At 49.3% G+C, this 17,507-nt stretch overlaps 1 protein-coding gene across 3 annotated transcripts; it reads left to right on the top strand.

Annotated features, from left to right (window-relative positions):
• Positions 1 to 654: 654 nt before the first annotated feature.
• On the top strand, positions 655 to 17,088 carry LOC139332364 (rapamycin-insensitive companion of mTOR-like). Of its 3 annotated transcripts, XM_070964268.1 has the most exons (38): positions 655 to 718; positions 844 to 891; positions 2,322 to 2,419; positions 4,788 to 4,852; positions 5,123 to 5,254; positions 5,407 to 5,470; positions 6,008 to 6,134; positions 6,243 to 6,412; positions 6,762 to 6,829; positions 7,383 to 7,450; positions 7,535 to 7,617; positions 7,844 to 7,931; positions 8,092 to 8,182; positions 8,275 to 8,341; positions 8,421 to 8,501; positions 8,691 to 8,791; positions 8,951 to 9,116; positions 9,668 to 9,769; positions 9,857 to 9,903; positions 10,007 to 10,142; positions 10,252 to 10,451; positions 10,550 to 10,676; positions 10,895 to 11,059; positions 11,277 to 11,353; positions 11,457 to 11,535; positions 11,633 to 11,742; positions 11,829 to 11,916; positions 12,023 to 12,115; positions 12,204 to 12,310; positions 12,424 to 12,653; positions 12,756 to 13,860; positions 14,082 to 14,162; positions 14,917 to 15,176; positions 15,268 to 15,474; positions 15,571 to 15,723; positions 16,139 to 16,262; positions 16,366 to 16,504; positions 16,593 to 17,087. In XM_070964268.1, exons 1-38 carry the CDS (start codon positions 670 to 672, stop codon positions 16,671 to 16,673), a joined length of 5,277 nt encoding a protein of 1,758 aa, XP_070820369.1. In that variant the 5' UTR covers positions 655 to 669; the 3' UTR covers positions 16,674 to 17,087. The 3 variants fall into 3 exon arrangements, with proteins under 3 accessions (XP_070820369.1, XP_070820368.1, XP_070820367.1); XM_070964267.1 differs by lacking the exon at positions 14,082 to 14,162 and having other exon boundaries at positions 16,593 to 17,088; XM_070964266.1 differs by lacking the exon at positions 14,082 to 14,162 and having other exon boundaries at positions 667 to 718; positions 14,869 to 15,176.
• Positions 17,089 to 17,507: the final 419 nt, after the last annotated feature.

Genomic DNA, 17,507 nt, shown 5'->3' on the forward strand with positions numbered 1-17,507 from the left:
TTGTTGATAAATGCTCATAGAAGTTAATAAAGAACCATGAATACATGCATTACGTGGTTTATGATTAATATGATATTGGTGAATATGATGTCTGCAGTCTGTTTTCACTCCCGCTGTGAGTTATTAAAACTGGCTGTGGTGAGACTTTGAGCAGTCACCACTGCAGTGATGACATGCTTTTACAAATATGGACAAATCCTGTTTATCTTCAGTTGGTGTTTTGGTTGGTTTGGTTAGGGAAATTTTTGTAGTCATCAGTGTTTGTGTAACCAATTTGTGGCATATTAAAAGAAAGATTTACCTTGACATGGTTTATTCTTTGCTGATGCATACATTTACTGCTGCTTTATTCTCGATAAACAATAAAAATCCATTAACTAGTGAAGTTATTTTTGCAGTTTATTTTGACCTCTAATCATTTTGGGTTCTATTTTAAATGAAAATGTTGTATCTGAGGCAAAAACTAGGAATAATAGCCCCTTCCTCACAGACCTTAATACTGTCGCCAGGTCAGATGTATGCTTTTATCCCTGATAAGATTAGAAGGGGATTAAGGAGGATCCATCTGATCTCAGGTCTGTCTGCTGCGGCTGTGTCGTGACATCCCCCGTTGTCTCTTTTCTCGCGAGAAGCCGCGAAGTTTCCGGTGTTGTGTATGTTCCTGGAAACATGGCGGCCAGCTTCCGCGGCCGTCCTATCCGGAGTCTTCGGATGCGAGGTGAGCGTGTAAAACTTAATGCAGTGGTATCTGTAATAGTGGGATATTGCAAAAATAGAATTTGTCAGGCACGCGATGGCCCCGGAGTGACCCCTCAACATGTCCGCTGTGTGTGTTTTTGATAGGTCGGAATGACAGCGGGGAAGAGAACGTACCGCTGGATCTGACCAGAGGTAAGCAGAGGCTTCATCACATCACCCTGAAAGCGATTATTGTTCAAAATGGATGAGGAGCTTTTCTGCAAACACTAGCCCCATGTAGTGAAAGCTCCGTTAGTCCGTGCACTCGTCCTGTCATCGCTGCCTTCGTTCCGTCCGCTTTCTCTCTCTGTTTCGTCTAATAACATTGCTAGCGATATCATAATAACAGGCGGTAGCGAGCTAACTAACTAGCTGAGTTAGCGTTAGCTAGCTGCCACGGCTAACCAGCCATGACGACGCTCTGTTGTTGTGATTGGTGTGAGTGGGCAAGATAGCCTGTTATTTAGCCAACCAGTCATAAGCGCTGTAGTCATGCATTGGTCATCGCTGGCTGTGTTAGAAATCGGGTTTCACGGCCGTTAGCAGGGTACCACTTAGACAGGACAGGGTACGCAGGGTGGTTTTTCACGGCTGCACAGTCTGCTCACATTCACCCCTGCAGGAGCAGCTCAGCAGACCCGTCTGTTGACATGAAGCAGCGGTTCTCTGTCTTTGGGACCCAGCCACCGGCTTGTTTTGTTCCAACCGTGTGCACCAAGGGACATTTTGCATCTGAAATGGCAGATGAATGCAGCACAAAAGGCCAGACAGTATTTTTGCCCCATTGACGTGATTCGAGCCCCCTACAGAAGGGATTTGTACACACTCACTGTGAGCTGCTTCATCGTGGATTTGCAAAATATGAATATATCTGTAATGATATAATGTGTTTCATTCCAGGTCAGGGTGTGTGCTTCATAACACGATGGTGGCATGTCACACGACTTTTGTACAATGCAACAACAGCTGATGGACTCCAGGTTATAGCTGGCTGTGCAGAGTAACTGACACTTTGCTTTAGTATTCGTACATTTTGTACTCATTCAGGTAGAATAAATGCAGTGATTGCAAAGCTGTTTGCCACAGTCCAGTATTTTGAATCTCTTAATTGTCTTTTCATGCATTTAAAAGTGATTGTTTTAACAGATTGAAATCTCTGCTACACTTTGTTACTGAGGACAAAATATTAAATGCAGTGCATGAAAATGATGTATTCATAGTTTGTGCCGCGTTTATCTTCTTGTTGAAATGCAGTATCTGGAACTGGTTTCCATGCATACTAAAGTACTGTAAAGGTGCTGATTCCTGCCAAGAGTCTGTTTTATAAACCGTCTGTCTTCTGTGAACACCATCAAAGTGAGCCCATGGTACTTTAAAGGAACTGAAAACAAAAAATCGCTTCCCGCTTGAGTCTTGCTTTTACTGTGTAGAGCTTGTTTTGACTGTACACACAAAATGAGTTTAACCAGCTAAACCAACTTCCCTCCTGCAGCATATCAATTATGGTTCATTGACTGATATTATGGCAATATGGCTTAATGCTCGTCTTGGTTACATTGTATTTCCGTTTCTGTCTCCTGCAGAGCCGTCAGAAAACTTCCGTGAAATCCTTCAAAATGTGGCCAAACCACACGGAGTCAGTAACATGCGAAAATTGGGCCACCTGAACAACTTCATAAAGGTAAAGCTGCCACGTTACGATGCTTTTACCCCAGTTTGTTATTTTAGGCGGTGTTGATGTGAAAGTGCCAAAGTTGCTCAGCTCTTATGTCCCGAAACCAACGTGAAGACCGCGCTGAAGCTGTGGGTGCAGACATGCAGCCTTTGAAGTGGGTTGACTCACTCTTCAGATATCTGTAAGGATTGACTGGCTGCGCTGCTCCCCCTCCTCTGTACTGTCACCAGCGACCTCTCCTTGATCCTCCTCTCTTGGGTGTTGCTGCCAGCAGGCCTAGCCGTGCCTGTCATTGTGACGCTGACAGTGAATGTAACTGGAGCTCTGGGGATGCGAAAGCGCTCTGACCTAATGTGCATCAAGAGCAGCACTCTGACTTTGAAACCTGAGATTTCTGATGTCTGGTTATTGTTCTTGTAAACCTCAGGCTCTCACATTTGTAAACTTTATTGTATTCGTCTGTTTAAATGTGAGCTTTTCATGCATGGATGATAAACTATGACTGCATTCATTTTCCAGTACGTCCAGACATCTCATGTCAGTGAGAGCAACTAAACTGTTCAGGTAAACTGAGGCACAGAACAGGTGATCCTGGACAGGCCTCAGAGCAGAGCTTTGAGCTGCTGAATGAGTGGGCCGTGTCTGTCCCGCTGAGAAGCACCTGCCGGCTGTGATGCGCAGGTTTATTGTTTGCAAATGAAGAAAAGGAGGAAGAGTAAGAGCTTGAGTTGTTTCTCTCGTGTTGTTTTGGAGTTTCAGTGCAGATAGAGGAATCTGTCTAATGGCTCAGATGGAAGTTATTTTCACATGTAAACGGTGGTTTTAGGCTTGTTTTTCTTTGTGTGGACATGGCCTGTGATGGACAAGTGACCTCTCTGGGCTGTTTTTCTGCCTTCCTCCCAACACATACTTGACAAGTCTCCAGGAATAATTTTACTCACCATTCCTGGACACTGATTCCACGTTAGATATTTCCAGATTTCTGCTGAGCGACCCGCCGCCTCAGACCGGGTCTGACTGCCTGTCGTGGATGTATTTTGACCAATCGCTGGTGGCCGTGCAGGCACGTTGGCTTTGTGCAGCTGGCACTGTAGCAGAATGAAGGCTGAGTGTGGGCTGAGTTGTGTGTCTGTAATCTGTACACCTAACTCTATTGTTTACAGCTGACAGGAGGGGAATAGCCATGACGTGTGTGTGTGTTTGTGTGTATACGTCGGTCAGAGCACCATGCCTCTGATTCCTTATAAGGGTTCCTGGACAGTGAGGGTGACCTAATCCCCCCGGAGAGTGTCACATGCCCCTCGCCCGTCTCCTCACCCCTCCTCCTGCCTGCTTGGGTTCTGACATCACAGCTGGTTTAAACCCCCTACTCACCATGTCCCCCATCCCGTCCTGCTCCGTCCCTCCTCCTGTGCTCCTCTGCTGTTTACAGTGAAGAGATGAGACGCTGAGAGAGGCTGTTTGCGTCCGGTTTTAAGGAGCCGTTCACACAAAAATGACCAGTTTAATTAGCTCTGACTCGCCTGTTGTGCTGCATCAGAGTAGGCATGGCTGAGCTGAGATGCTGTGATGGAGCAGCAGTGATTTGCTGGTATTGTGAAGTTGCCTCAGGACGCCTATAAGAAAGGTGGCAGCCACCGAATGGCAGCATCCTTTGCCCAAGGAGACAACTGCTTTGTGAATATTTAGAGTTTCTGGCTGTGCTGTTGCCAGTTGACTTCATGTTTTTATAATGAACTGCTTTTGCGCACACACAATTTGAATCCTGTGTATACCAGCTGTGTGTGGGCCTCTGTTAATGATGGAGGACCTGTGGTCAGGGAGCTGCTAGAAGTGGCAATTCATGCTAAAAACAGGTTTCATCGGCAGGCCTGGTAGGGTAAAGAAAGCAGGAGCAAATAGTCGAAGAATACAACAGAATTAGCCAACCTATTGCTTACTTCCTCTTATCACCCTCTAAATATCCACCACGTATCCATACAAGCACGCGCCGTCATAAACAACAAACGACGCAGGTGACACAAGCCAACACCCGACACTGGACCTGTGAATGTGTTGCCCCAACATTTTTGTAATTATAGCCTCCGTCTACCCCCAAGGAAAGCACGACACGATCCGGTCACGAATCACCTGCTGCAAACAAGCGAGCGTGTAACAGACAAGTGGAAAAACACAGCAAACACACCTGCATGGCTCCTGCAGGAAGGCGCTGAGCTGCTCAGCAGTTTGGATCGGCTCTTAGGTTGATGCTTCTTTGACTCAAACACAGTTAAACTGAGCTTGTCAGGACCCCAGATCTGCCGTAGCACCGCGTCAGTGCGTTCTGTATATGAACAAACTCATTTCTTCCTTTCGTCCTGTCTCTGTGTTGTAGCTGTTATGCAGCATTAACCACCGCGAGGAGAACTTTGGGTTTACGTACGAAGAAATCATCGTTTGGTGAGTGTCGTCACAGCGCAGCAGTTACTGATTGTACACCATGTTCTGTTTATCAGCATGTGCTCCATTTCACATTCACTGGCTTGTAATTTATGCAGCTGAGTGAAATAGTTTGTGAGTCAGGCCCCGTGGCTCATCATAAATCTGATGGGAGCTGAAATGAGCAGGAATCAGAGACCATCAGGCTTACGAAAGAATTCAGCGAACCGTCTTAATAAATCTTGTGTCACGTCCGCTTACTCACCCAAGTTTTGGATTTTTAACCCCCAGTCTGCGACTAGCTCTTCTGAATGAGGCCAAGGAAGTGCGTGCTGCAGGGTTGCGGTCGCTCCGCTACCTCATTAGAGACACCACTGTGCTGCAGAAGGTCCTCAGACTACAGGTGGACTATTTGGTAGCCAGGTGAGATCCTGCTCTGACCACACCTGTCAGATGGAAACGTTTTGTTGGCCAAAGAATATTCATTTTTATGGTGTGTTCAAAGTCTTGCCAGTTCATTTGAAATGTCGTGCTTCAGTCACACCTTTTGTTCTTTTGCTTGTGTGCTTGTTTAGATGCATTGACATCCAGCAGAGCAATGAGGGCGAGAGGACTCAGGCTCTGCGACTTGTCCGAAAGGTAAGATAATGTCTTTTTATGAACCTCTGCGCCTCCTCGGCCCTTCTGTCACGCATTGATTCAGCCGCTGTCGCGTCGCTGCAGAAACTTGCCTTCGTGGCAGCGCAGTGTCACCAGAAAGATCCTCGGGTTAGCAGCAGCGTCGGTGTGTGGACGGTTTGCACAAGTCTGCAGGCGAGGCTATTTATAGCGCTTTCTGTAGTTTACTGTAAACTCTGTTCACACATACACGCTCGCACTCATGTGCACGCACACAGAGAGTCAGGGTCTGGTTTCAAGAAAGTGCTGTTGGCCGTCCCAGCAGTAATACAACCCCAGCTTCAATCCGTGACATAAAGCCGAGCCTCCTATCGTAAAATACGTTTCTGTTATCACATCTGGGATTGTAAAGTCTGCATATTTGACCCCCCTCAGCACATTCAGGTTTAGTGTTTCTAGAAAGTGAAAAAACAAAATCACACGGTGGTTATTTTTCTGCTTCTGTTTGTCTGGACTTGTTTGATGACTCATGTCTTCCTCGTCTCCCTCCCTCTGTAGATTATCACAGTCAATGCGATGCTGTTCCCCACCTCCATTGCAAACTCTCTCATCGCTGTTGGCACTGATGGACTGCAGGAGAGAGACCGCATGGTCCGAGCAGCCATCGCCATCGTGTGCGAGCTCGGTGCGTGTTGAACGTTAGCGGACAGAAATATCTTGCAGACTGACTTTCGGATGGAGAAATGCGAAAAGCCTCTAATGTTTGTTTGTCGCTGACTTCCTGCCTCCGTAGCCCTGAAGAACCCGGAGGTGGTGGCCAAACGGGGAGGCCTCAGCACCATCCTGAAGAGCGTGATTGACTGTCAGCTGAGTCGCATCAACGAAGCTCTGATCACCACCGTCCTCCATCTGCTCAACCACCCGCGTACCCGTCAGTACGTGCGCGTTGATGTGGAACTGGAGGTACGCACGCACACACACACAGATGCGAGCTGCTGTTGGTAAACACGCTGGTGTGCTGGGAGTCATTCCAGTCAGGATTAGCAGCCGTAGGTTGGACGTGTCTTTCCCATGGAGCTCACAGTAATCAGTTACAGCATTTCTATAAAGCCTCATTGTCTGTAAACAGACACCTGGGACAGCAGCGTCTCATCACCACAGTCATAATATCCACACGGGTGTCACATGAGATCTAAGCAGGTTAATAATTACCGCAGGATGCTTGGTGGGAGCATTTAAGAAGGCAAAGGAAGAGCCTTAAAGTCTGTTGTGTTTGTACTCATCCGTCTTTTGTGTGTGTTCGCTCCTCCAGCAAATCCTCGCGCCTTTCACAGATTTTCACTACCGTCACAACGCAGACACGGCTGAAGGGCAACTCAAGTGAGTGTGTGTGTCTGTCTGTCTGTGTGTGGGGGGGGGGGATATGAAGAGTGTCACTGTTACAGGAGAAACAAAAAGATAGTGTTCTGACATTTCCCTCTGTTTACCGTTCGCTGTGTTTCTATAATGGTAACACCATGCATCGGGAGAGTGGAGGGTTTGTGTAGTGTTTTTGTGATTCGAACCTTGTTATCAGGGCTGCTTGACTCCAGCATGACTCGCCCGAGGATGTGAAGCAGGCTCCGTCACGATAATCCTTTAAGTCACTGAAAGATCTGCTTTTATATCAAAAGATCTTTTTATTGATTCTCTTTGATTCCCATTAATGTCGGATCGTTTGTGAAACGCTTAACGCTCTCACAAAGATCCTGATGATGCTGTGTGTGGAACGTGGTGTCCTCTTCTTAATGTGTGTGTGTGTGTGTGTGTGTGTGTGTGTGTGTGTGTGTGTGTGCGTGTGTGCGTGCGTGCGTGCGTGCGTGCGTGCGTGCGTGCGTGCGTGCGTGCGTGCGTGCGTGCGTGCGTGTGTGCGTGTGTGTGTGTGTGTTCACAGGGAGGACAGAGAGTCCCGCTTCTTGTCCAGCAGGATGGCCATCGTGGCTGCCTTTCGCTCCTGGTCCGGTAAGGACTTTGATTGCTTTAGTTCGTTTTGCGTCACTTGTGCTTTATTGTTGAACGTAACTTAACGTCCCTTTCTTTACTCAGGGATTATCAACCTATGCAAGGCTGGAAATTCTGGAATCCAGTCTTTAATTGGCTTACTCTGCATACCAAATATGGAAGTTAGGGTGAGTATGTTAGCGATAACGTGACCTGCGGAGCGAGATATATAATCAAAGGCAGCCGTGGCACAGATAGATCAATATCATCACTGCTTCCATTGGATTCAGAGAAAAATAAGGCTCCCCTCGAGTCATTGGAGTGCTGTGCTGCACAGTGGAGCTGCTCGTTTGAATGCTTGTGCCATATCGAATGTGTTTGTCTCTGACTCCTCTAATGCCGTGCTCCTCACAGAAAGGCTTGTTGGAGGTGTTATATGAGATATTCCGGCTCCCTGTGCCCATTGTAACCCAAGACTTCACGGAAGCTCTTCTTAGTGTTGGTGAGTAGAACTTTGTATCATCAGAATATTAAACTTCCTCCCAGTATCTTGGCACTCAGGACTTTGGGTGTTTTTACACCCAAAGGCCTTCTAAGTGTTACTCTAACATGCATATTTGACGCACACAGTACACACTGATCTGTTCTCCGGTCTCCCTCAGACCCCGCCAGGTTCCAGGACACCTGGAGGCTCTCTGATGGGTTTGTTGCTGCTGAGGCCAAAGTCATCCTTCCGCATCGGGCTCGCTCCAGGTGGGAGATGATATGGGAATTGAATAAAATTCATCTGTCAGCTCAGTGCACACGTGAGCCATGATATCATTTTGTCTGTTTTACTGCATTAGGCCTGATCTGATGGACAACTACCTGGCGTTTGTTCTGTCGGCCTTCATCACCAGCGGGCTGTTAGAGGTGAGCAGATGGTTTTGCACTCTGCACGTTGTTCGAGGTCGTGAACGTTGCTGTTGAACCGTCCTCTTCGTCATTGCAGGGTCTTGTTGAAGTTGTGACCAGTAGTGATGATCAGCTTGCTGTCAGAGCCACCATCCTCTTGGGAGAACTTCTACACATGGTAATGTCAACATGCAGAACATATCTCTCTGAACTCCGCAGCGCTAAAGAAGAAATTAACCCTAAATGCAAAATAATCATGGCGTCAGTCTGGAAGATTTGCGCTTTTAGAAGGCGACAACCGACTTCTGTGATTCTAATGATGAATGCATTTGTTTCTATTTCCTCCACCCGCCTGTCTCTTGTTTAGGCAAACACCATCCTTCCTCATTCCCACAGTCACCACCTGCACTGCCTTCCCACCCTCATCAACATGGCAGCCTCCTTCGACATCCCCCAGCAGAAACGACTGTGAGTACACTCGGACGTGCGCGACTGTCGACCCTTATAGAAGTCGTCTTCAGTCCTGACACATTTACCTACCAGAACTACAGGATACAGAAGTGAACTGTGAACGCAGCATATTCTAATCGCACGCTGAAACGTCCCCCATGTTTTCGTTTTTTCCAGTCGTGCAAGCGCAGCGGTCAACAATCTGAAGCGTTTCCATGAGAAGAAGAAGAAAGGTTTGAAACCACACAGTCTTTACTTGGACCACATCATCCGCAAGTCTGTGTCTTCACACAACCGCAGAGACTCGCACTCGCGTGTCCACAGGGACATCTACGTCATTAAGGTAAACATGTTTATCTGCAACATATTTAGGTAGCTTAAAGGAATCCATGTTGGGAAATATGCTGGATTTATACCTTGTTTTACTTCCAAAATGATCTTAATTTACATGTTACAAGCCACCAGTTCATCCAAGTGTGACCTGGTCATCGTGTCCAGTTTGGAAAATGTGCAGCCAGCTGTTTTCAGCCAGCTTGTGGCTTCAGCATGTGCACTCACCGCTCCTTAAATCAAAATGTGGCACTTCCTATTTCTACATGTGTCTAACACAGCCAGAGTCAGAACGACACAGCTTTCAACTAATTAGAAGGCACCTTGATGGAGCTCGGCTAGCTGTTTCCCTTGGCTCTCAGTGTTTGTGCTAAGCTAAGCTAAACACACCTAGGAGGTTGCAGTTTACTGCCGTTTGAGGACAAATGTGCTGTTTGTCGCAGCGTGAAGCAGGTGATTTATAAATACAACGAAGAAAATTCAAAGCTTCTTACTTTGAGCAGTAAAATAATCTTTGTTTTCTTGTGTTTTTGTCACATCGCTGTGTTCTGTGTTTGTCTTCAGGACACGGAAGAAGCACTGATGATGAACCTGAGAGACAGTCTTATTCTCAACCACAAGCAGAACCTGGAGTGGAACTGGTTGCTTATTGCCACGATCCTTAAGGTCAGGCTGTGTTCATGGAGCACCACAGACTCAGCTGTCTTTTTTCTTTTCTTGTCTAATGCTTAAATGTTGTTTTTTTTCTCCCAGTGGCCAAATGTAAACCTCAGGAACAACAAAGATGAACAGATGCACAAGTAAGACTCCGTCAGATCATCAGAAGCCAGTGCAGCTTTTCCAATAGCCTGACGGACTTTTCTGACTGTGAACTGTTTGTTTGTTTGTTTGCTGTGAGAACAGGTTTGTGCGGAGGCTGCTGTACTTTTATAAGCCCAGCAGTAAGTTGTATGCGGCGCTGGCGTTGGATCACTCAAAGGCCAGACAGCTCACCGTGGTCGGCTGTCAGTTCGTTGAGTTCCTCATGGACTCAGATGAGGTCAGAGAAGTGGACACACACACACAAAACACACATTCCTGCTTTACCTTTTGTCATTTTCTCACCTGCCTCTCCTGTCGGATCTCCCTCCTCTTCCCGCTGTCGCCAGGATGGCCAGGGTTACCTGGAGGACCTGGTGAGGGACATGGTGTCGTGGCTGTCCTCGTCCTCGGGGCTGAAGCCTGAGCGCTGTCTGCAGAGCAACGGCCTGCTCACCACACTCAGCCAACACTACTTCCTCTTCCTGGGGACGCTCTCTGCGCACCCGCAGGGAGTCAAACTGCTGGAGAAATGTGGCCTGTTTCAGTGGTGAGTTCACAGGAAAGAACCTGTTGAAGCTCAGAGACGCTGTAAGAAATGTCTGCTCCATGAATCGACGTGTTTGATTGATCGCTCTGTTCCTGCAGCCTGCTGAATCTGTGCTCTGTGAAGAACCAGGACGCTGTGCTGAAGCTCGCTGTGTCCACACTGGACTACAGCAGAGACGGTCTGGCCCGAGTGATCCTCTCCAAGATCCTCACTGCTGCTACTGATGTAAGACCACAGCAGCATGAGGGCGTGACACACAAACAAACAAACAAACAAACAAGCAAAAACACACTCAATAAGCAGTGACAGGAGAATCCGTCCATGTTGTTTGAGACATCAGACATCACTGAGCCATCCCTCAGGTGTGCTGAGGGATGTTGTTCCTCCACCCTAACGTCCCCTGTCTCTCTCTTTCCCACAATGCTTCTGGTCTTGCCGAGCAGCCGTGCAGGTTGTATGCCACCAAACACCTCCGCGTGCTGCTGCGTGCCAGCGTGGAGTTCTTCAGCAGCTGGGGTATGGAGCTGCTGGTCACACAGCTCCACGACCACAGCAAGGCTGTGTCCATGGAGGCCCTGGACATTCTGGACGAGGCCTGTGAGGACAAGGTGGGTGCTTGAAAAGTGTTGTCAGGTTAGGAGGCATTAGATGAATTCCTCCCTCTCTGTGACTTAAACAGTGTGAATGGACGTTGAGAGAGAGGCGGTGCTGAAATATGAACGTGTTGAAGGCAGTCAGATTGAGTTCATGGTGTCTGTCTGACGGTGGCGCTGCATGTCCAGCCTTCCTGTTCTCTGACTTCTTGACATTTGTGTCGCTTCACAGGCCAACCTCCACGCTCTGATCCAGCTGAAACCAGCTCTGTCCCACCTGGGAGACAAGGGCCTCCTGCTGCTCCTCAGGTGCGTGTTACCAAACGTGGCTTCATTTCAGCGATGTATTTCAGTCTTTTTCATAGTGCAGCAGCACTGACATCTTGAATGCACTCTTGTCTCTGCTGTTCAGGTTCCTGTCCATTCCTAAAGGTTTCTCCTACCTCAACGAGAGGGGATACGTCAGCAAGCAGCTGGATAAATGGCAGAAGGTCTGATCGGGATACTGGCATACAGCACAATAAAAACACCACACGCTAATGGACGTTTTTGTTTGACTCTTTCACCTAAATGCTGTTTTGATGGCAGGAATACAACCTGAAGTATGTGGACCTGATAGAGGAGCAGCTCAACGAAGCTCTGACAACCTACCGCAAACCTGTCGATGGAGACAACTACGTCAGACGCAGCAACCAAAGGTGAGAGGCTGGCTTTGTCATCACCCGTCGAGCCACGGGACGCACTGCAGACTGCAGAAGGCTAATTTCTCTGACTGTGTCTCCAGGTTACAAAGACCAAATGTCTATCTCCCTGTGCACTTGTATGGTCAGCTGGTCCACGATAAGACGGGCTGTCACCTATTGGAGGCTCAGGTACCTTCTTCATTCGTTTCTCCTGTGTATTCATTGGTCTGTGAGGCAGTGGGTGCTGTAGATTTATCAGCCTGTCTTCTTAATTTCTGTCTTTTTCCGTCTCCAGAGTGTGGTTCCTGACCTCAGCTACACGGTTCGCTCCCCGATGCTGGACACCTGGGAGGGCATTAAACAGCTGAAGGCTGCTCTCTGGGCTCTGGTCGGTATCACTCGCTATCAGTTTATGTCACTATAAAATTGATAGTCTCAAAGAGACATCTCTGATTGGTGTTGTTTTTTCCTTTCAGGGCAACATTGGCTCTTCAAACTGGGGTCTGAACCTCCTGCAGGAGGAGAACGTCATTCCTGACATCCTGGCGTTGGCTCAGCACTGTGAGGTGCTGTCAGTACGAGGGTGAGCTCATTCTGCCAGTCATTCTCAGGTTTCAACCAAAAAAAACAAAACTTCATGCCCCTGGGTCAACAGGACACATTTGTACGTGTGCTGACCGTCCTCTCCATCTGCAGGACATGCGTCTATGTGCTGGGTGTGATCTCCAAGACCAGGCAGGGCTGTGAGGTGCTGAAGCAGTACGGTTGGGATGCAGTCAGACACAGTCGCAGGACGCTGTGGCCTGTCACTCCAGAAGAGGTCGACGCGCAGCTGACCTCTGAACTGTCCTCAGTGCCGAGCACGCTCAGTCTGAACTCTGAGTCCACCAGCTCGCGCCACAACAGCGAGAGCGAGTCTCAGCCAAGTACGTGGACTGTGTGTGTGATGTTCCATCATCATAATCAGGTATTTTATGGGCCCTTGCAGTTATTTTATTGTGCTCTGAATTCACGTCTTGTCCTCACAGACATGTACATCCTGGATGATGACAAGTGTGACGTTCTGGACCCATCAGACGAGCCCTCCTTCTATCTACACTCCAAACCGGTCAAGGACCGCAGCCCCTTCACGATCCTGGCCTCCACTCGCTTCGTTCGCACTCGCTTCCTCAACTCCCTGTCACTCCCCAGCAAGAAGCTGCGCTCCACCAGCGACCCCAAGACCCCGTCAGGCTCTCGGACCCCTACTGAACTCAAGACGGGGAGCATGAGGCGGAACAGGACGGTGACAGAGCCCTCGGTCTACAGCCCAAACCAGGGGGACGTCTTTACCTCTGTGTTTAATGGTAGAGGAATGCCGAAGAGTCCCACTGTCAGCCTGGAGACGTCCTTCGTCGGGACCAGGGGGGGCTCTGAGGAGCAGCTTGTGGATGGCAGGCTGGTCAGGGGAGGAGGCTCGGGCCTCGGACTCAGCGGTCTCGGAGGGCACGGGGCCGCGGAGCACCCCGGCCGGGAGAGGGAGCAGAGTAGCCGAGAGCGTCTTGCGGGAGATGGTGGCTCCTCGTCGAGCGGAGGCAACGTGGGAGGGGGTGGAGGAGGCGGCGGAGGTACTCAGTTTAAAAGCCGCAGTCAGAGCTTTAACACGGACACCACAACCAGCGGCATCAGCTCCATGAGCTCCAGCCCCTCCAGGGAGACCGTTGGAAACCCCGAGCACCCCGAACCCGAGCCGGACTCCTCTGACTGTGTGAGCCTGAACACAGTGGTGTCAGCCAAGACTGTCAAAACACTCTCCTCCCTCACCCCCCAGGCTCAGACCAACCACATGTCCACATCCAAGTCCTCCACTGTCTCTCTGGTACCGCCCGGCTCCTCGCACACTCTCCCCCGCCGAGCTCAGTCTCTCAAGTCTCCTTCGGTGACCACCATCAAGAGCCTGGCTGACTGTAGCTTCATGTACACCAGCCCACGGGACGCGCTGGGCTACGCCACGCTGAAGCGGCTGCAGCAGCAGAGGATACACCCGTCTTTGTCTCACAGTGAGGCACTGGCCTCGCCAGCCAAAGACGTGCTGTTTACCGACACCATCACTATGAAGACCGGCAGCCTGGACTCCAGACTGACGCCTCGCAGGTAAGTCAGAGATGATGGGACGGAAAGCAGACACTGAATCTCTTTTCTTCGTCTCCATGAATGTGTTTGTTGGATGATATGTTTGCCGTTGCCTGTTTCCTGTCTGCAGCCATGCTGCTGTGGCTTGAGCAGCTATGCTCCTGCGACTGTTTTGGGTTCTGTCTTCCTGTTCAATGACAGCTGTGAGTGTGTCTTTGTGCACCTTCTGCCATGTCTGTCAGGTTATCAGATAGGAGGGGCACCTGTCCAGAACCCAGCGTCTTAAGTCCGTACCACAGGCTGTCCAGAACGCTCGTCCCGCGGTGGGTGGAGCTACCCAGCGTCCTCCTCTGTAGAGATGTAGCTTGTAGCGCAGATCCAGACAAATGTGTCCTCGCTGCTTTTACTTTAGTTGCACCCACAGCTCTGTGCCTGCAGTTGTTTTGCCATTGCTTTGACTCCTGCAGCCCCGTAGTGTGAGTTTGACCCTTGTGCATCGGTCAGCTGCTGGTTGTTCCCTCCTCTGTGAGCTGTAACTCTGTAGAGAGAGGTGCCACGATATTCAGAGTGTCACGGCTCTCCAAATCCATGATTCGATTTAGATTTGACCTGTCTTCATTAGACTGTGGAGTCTTGATTTGTACACATCAACACATCACTGGTTTTACAGCCTAGTTTTAGGTCATACTGAGCTGCTCTAACCCCTTTTTCCAATTCCACAAATTATTTTTTGACCTTCCGTCTGAGCTTCTGCCTCCATTTAACCTCTGCGTAGATCTTCTTTCTGTGTGAAGCGGTAGACTGCTGATCGTTGGGTGCTTTAGTGTTCTTTAAAGCTGTGCCAGTAGATCCTTGACATCACGTTACGGCAGCGACATCACGCGTCGGCCCTCCAGTTGTCCTAACCTGCTGCAGCACTTCAGCCTTTAGAGCCCGTTGTGATCCCGACTTCCTCCTCACTAAGTCTCTGTCTCTGTGCTTTTATCCAACATTTCTTCATTTACTCCTCACGTTCCTCTCCTGTCCCAGTCTCTCCCCCCGGATCCTCTCACGCACCTCTCCTCTTGCCCTTCCTAGGTTTCTGAAGGCTCTGAGCTTTGCCTCTCTGGATAAAGAGGAGCTGCTCAGTCCCATCAACCAAAGCACTTTGCACCGCTGCTCCTCGGTGCGCTCAATGGTCTCAAGCGCCACCTACGGGTGCAACGACGACTACATCGGCCTCGCACTGCCCATGGACATCAACGACATATTCCACATCCGAGACTCGGCCTACTTTCAGCAGAGGATCAGCCCGCCGTCTGAAGAGCGGAAGCGTTTCCTCTTTGGGGAAGGAGACGGTAAAAGCAGCTTCAGGCCTGATTAAACGATCATTTGGTCACCAATGTGAGGAGAAAAAGGTTGTGCTGACCACGTTTTTTCGCTCTGTAGGCGACCGCCCGCCTCTCCCCATCCTGAAGCAGCAGTTCAGCATCTCTGAGCTGATTGTGTCCAGAGGTGACGGCCAGAACCACACAGTGGGCTCAGAGGAGACGGGCCTGCAGGACCACAGCGACGAAAACTGCCTCTACTGTGTCGGAGCCACCGTCCTCGGATACCCCACACAGCCTCAGATCAACAGCACACACCCTCGGACAGGTGAGCCCACGCACGCACGCACACACACACACACACATCCACCTGGACACGCCTTAGATTCAGCGCAGAAGATAACAAACGCTCCTTTTCCACCAGACTATGTCGACTTCCCGTCGTGGGGAGGGCAGGGCGGCCATCGTCTGGAGGTGATGCCTCAGTCCAAGTTCTCCGGCGTGTCCGGCTGCAGCGACGCCGCTGTGTCACAAGGCTCCATCTGTGGCACGCCCACACCTGGTGACATCGTCATAGGTAAGAAGAAGAAACAACCTGAATTCCAGGGTCGTCACCTTTCAGCCTCTGCTCGTGATGTTCATGATTCGCATACATTCAGAAGCAGTTGAGTCTTCTCACACGAGCTGTGGGACGCAGATCAATCAATCGGACAATCCAGCAGATGGCGGTAATTCAAAAGTTATGGAACTGCATTGTTACTGCGTTCGTTCACAACAGAGCCGCACCGGCATTTTCCCTGAAATGTTTCAAAGTCCTGAGGCGAAACTGTCGGCTCAGATTTCCCTGAATATCGATCCCTGCTCCCGTTCACACGTGCAGGAAACGTTCCTGAACATTTCAGAGAGTGAATAATCACAGACGTCCGCCTGATAAGAGCAGAGAAAAGTACGTGTGGTGACTGTTGAGTATTTATTTCTGTGTATTTATTCAGGTGGCAAGGCGATATCAGAAGACGGCCCCGCCTCGCGTGTCCTGCTGAGGAAGGAGGTGCTCCGCCTCATCATCAACCTCAGCTCCTCTGTAGGAACCAAAGGCCACGAAACAGGACTACTGACGTAAAGCTCTCTTTTTTCACATGCGTGTTCAGTTTGCAGGACTGTGCGAGTTGTTTTCTAAGTTTTGTTTTCTAAGCCTGTGAAATGCTTCCTGTTCCCGCAGGATAAAGGAGAAGTTCCCCTACGCGTTCGACGACATCTGCCTGTACTCCGAGGTTTCCCACCTCTTAGCTCACTGCATGTTTCGGCTGACTTCAAGACGCTTCATACAGGAACTCTTCCAGGACGTGCAATTCATGCCAGTAAGACACGACAGCGTGTTTTCTGAAACCCTGCAGCTGTTCGCTGTCCCATGTCTTACATTGTCCCTCTCATTCCCTCTTTTTGTAGATGTATGAGGAAGCAGAGGCAATCCTGACAAAGCTACCAAAACCTGTTGAAGAGGACGCTGACCCCCCTGCAGAATCCTGATCGTCCTCCCCCCTTTTATTCCTGCACAGCCCCAATCCTGCCACCCTACAAACATGGAAAGAAAGACTGAGAGAATATAAGATGGGGAGGCGTCTGGCATGTTCCTGTTGCTCAAATGAGAGTACCATCGCCACGAAAGAGGAGGAGGAGGAGGAGGAGGAGGAGGTCATCGCTCGCTTTTCTTCTAGCCAATGCAAGCTAGAAACAAAGGACGTCGGTATCTGTAGACAGAATTCAACCTGACACGCCGAATGCTGTCTCAGACTTCTTTTTTTTTAAACAGGAAAAAGGGGGAGCAGTTTAACCAAATACTGTGTTCAGATGGGCCGGCAATCTCGAGCGACACTCAATAATACGTCAACATAATTCTTAAGGACGAGCTGCATCAGTAAGACAAAGACTCACGTTGTGTTTAAAAAAAAAAAAAAAAACAAGAAGAAGAAGAAGAAGAAAATATTCTCTCAACGTTTTATCTCTTTCCAGAGGTGGTGTTTTTCTGTAATGAAATGAATAAGGCATGTTGTTGTGTCTACCCAGTGATTCCTCAGACCCTGCGTTCTTTTCTCCTTAGCAAACAAAACACTACAGAAGGGTCCTGCTGTTTTTAAAACTGACCTGGAGCCCCTCCCGGTTCGTGTCCCACCCCGACCTGTGATCTGTTCTGGCCAGATGTGTGCTTTTGCTTCTCTTGCCTCACCACTTCCTACAACCTGTAGCCTCTCGTCAGCACAGACAGCCAATTACTTTTCTATTTCTCGTATCTCAGACAATCAGACATCACTAGTGTTGCGTTTTCTAAAGCACTATATACGCCATCCTTACACAGAGTGAGGA

This window comes from Chaetodon trifascialis, chromosome 6, assembly GCF_039877785.1.
Source record: "Chaetodon trifascialis isolate fChaTrf1 chromosome 6, fChaTrf1.hap1, whole genome shotgun sequence".
Lineage (NCBI taxonomy): Eukaryota > Metazoa > Chordata > Actinopteri > Chaetodontiformes > Chaetodontidae > Chaetodon > Chaetodon trifascialis.

What these genes read in the sequence shown, in the direction of transcription:
- LOC139332364 (XM_070964268.1), top strand. Translation starts at nt 670, where the DNA reads ATGGCGGCCAGCTTCCGCGGCCGTCCTATCCGGAGTCTTCGGATGCGA. An exon ending in TGGGAGAACTTCTACACATG is followed by an intron (nt 8,502 to 8,690) that starts GTAATGTCAACA and finishes TCTCTTGTTTAG; the next exon opens with GCAAACACCATCCTTCCTCA. An exon ending in ACGAGGCCTGTGAGGACAAG is followed by an intron (nt 11,060 to 11,276) that starts GTGGGTGCTTGA and finishes GTCGCTTCACAG; the next exon opens with GCCAACCTCCACGCTCTGAT.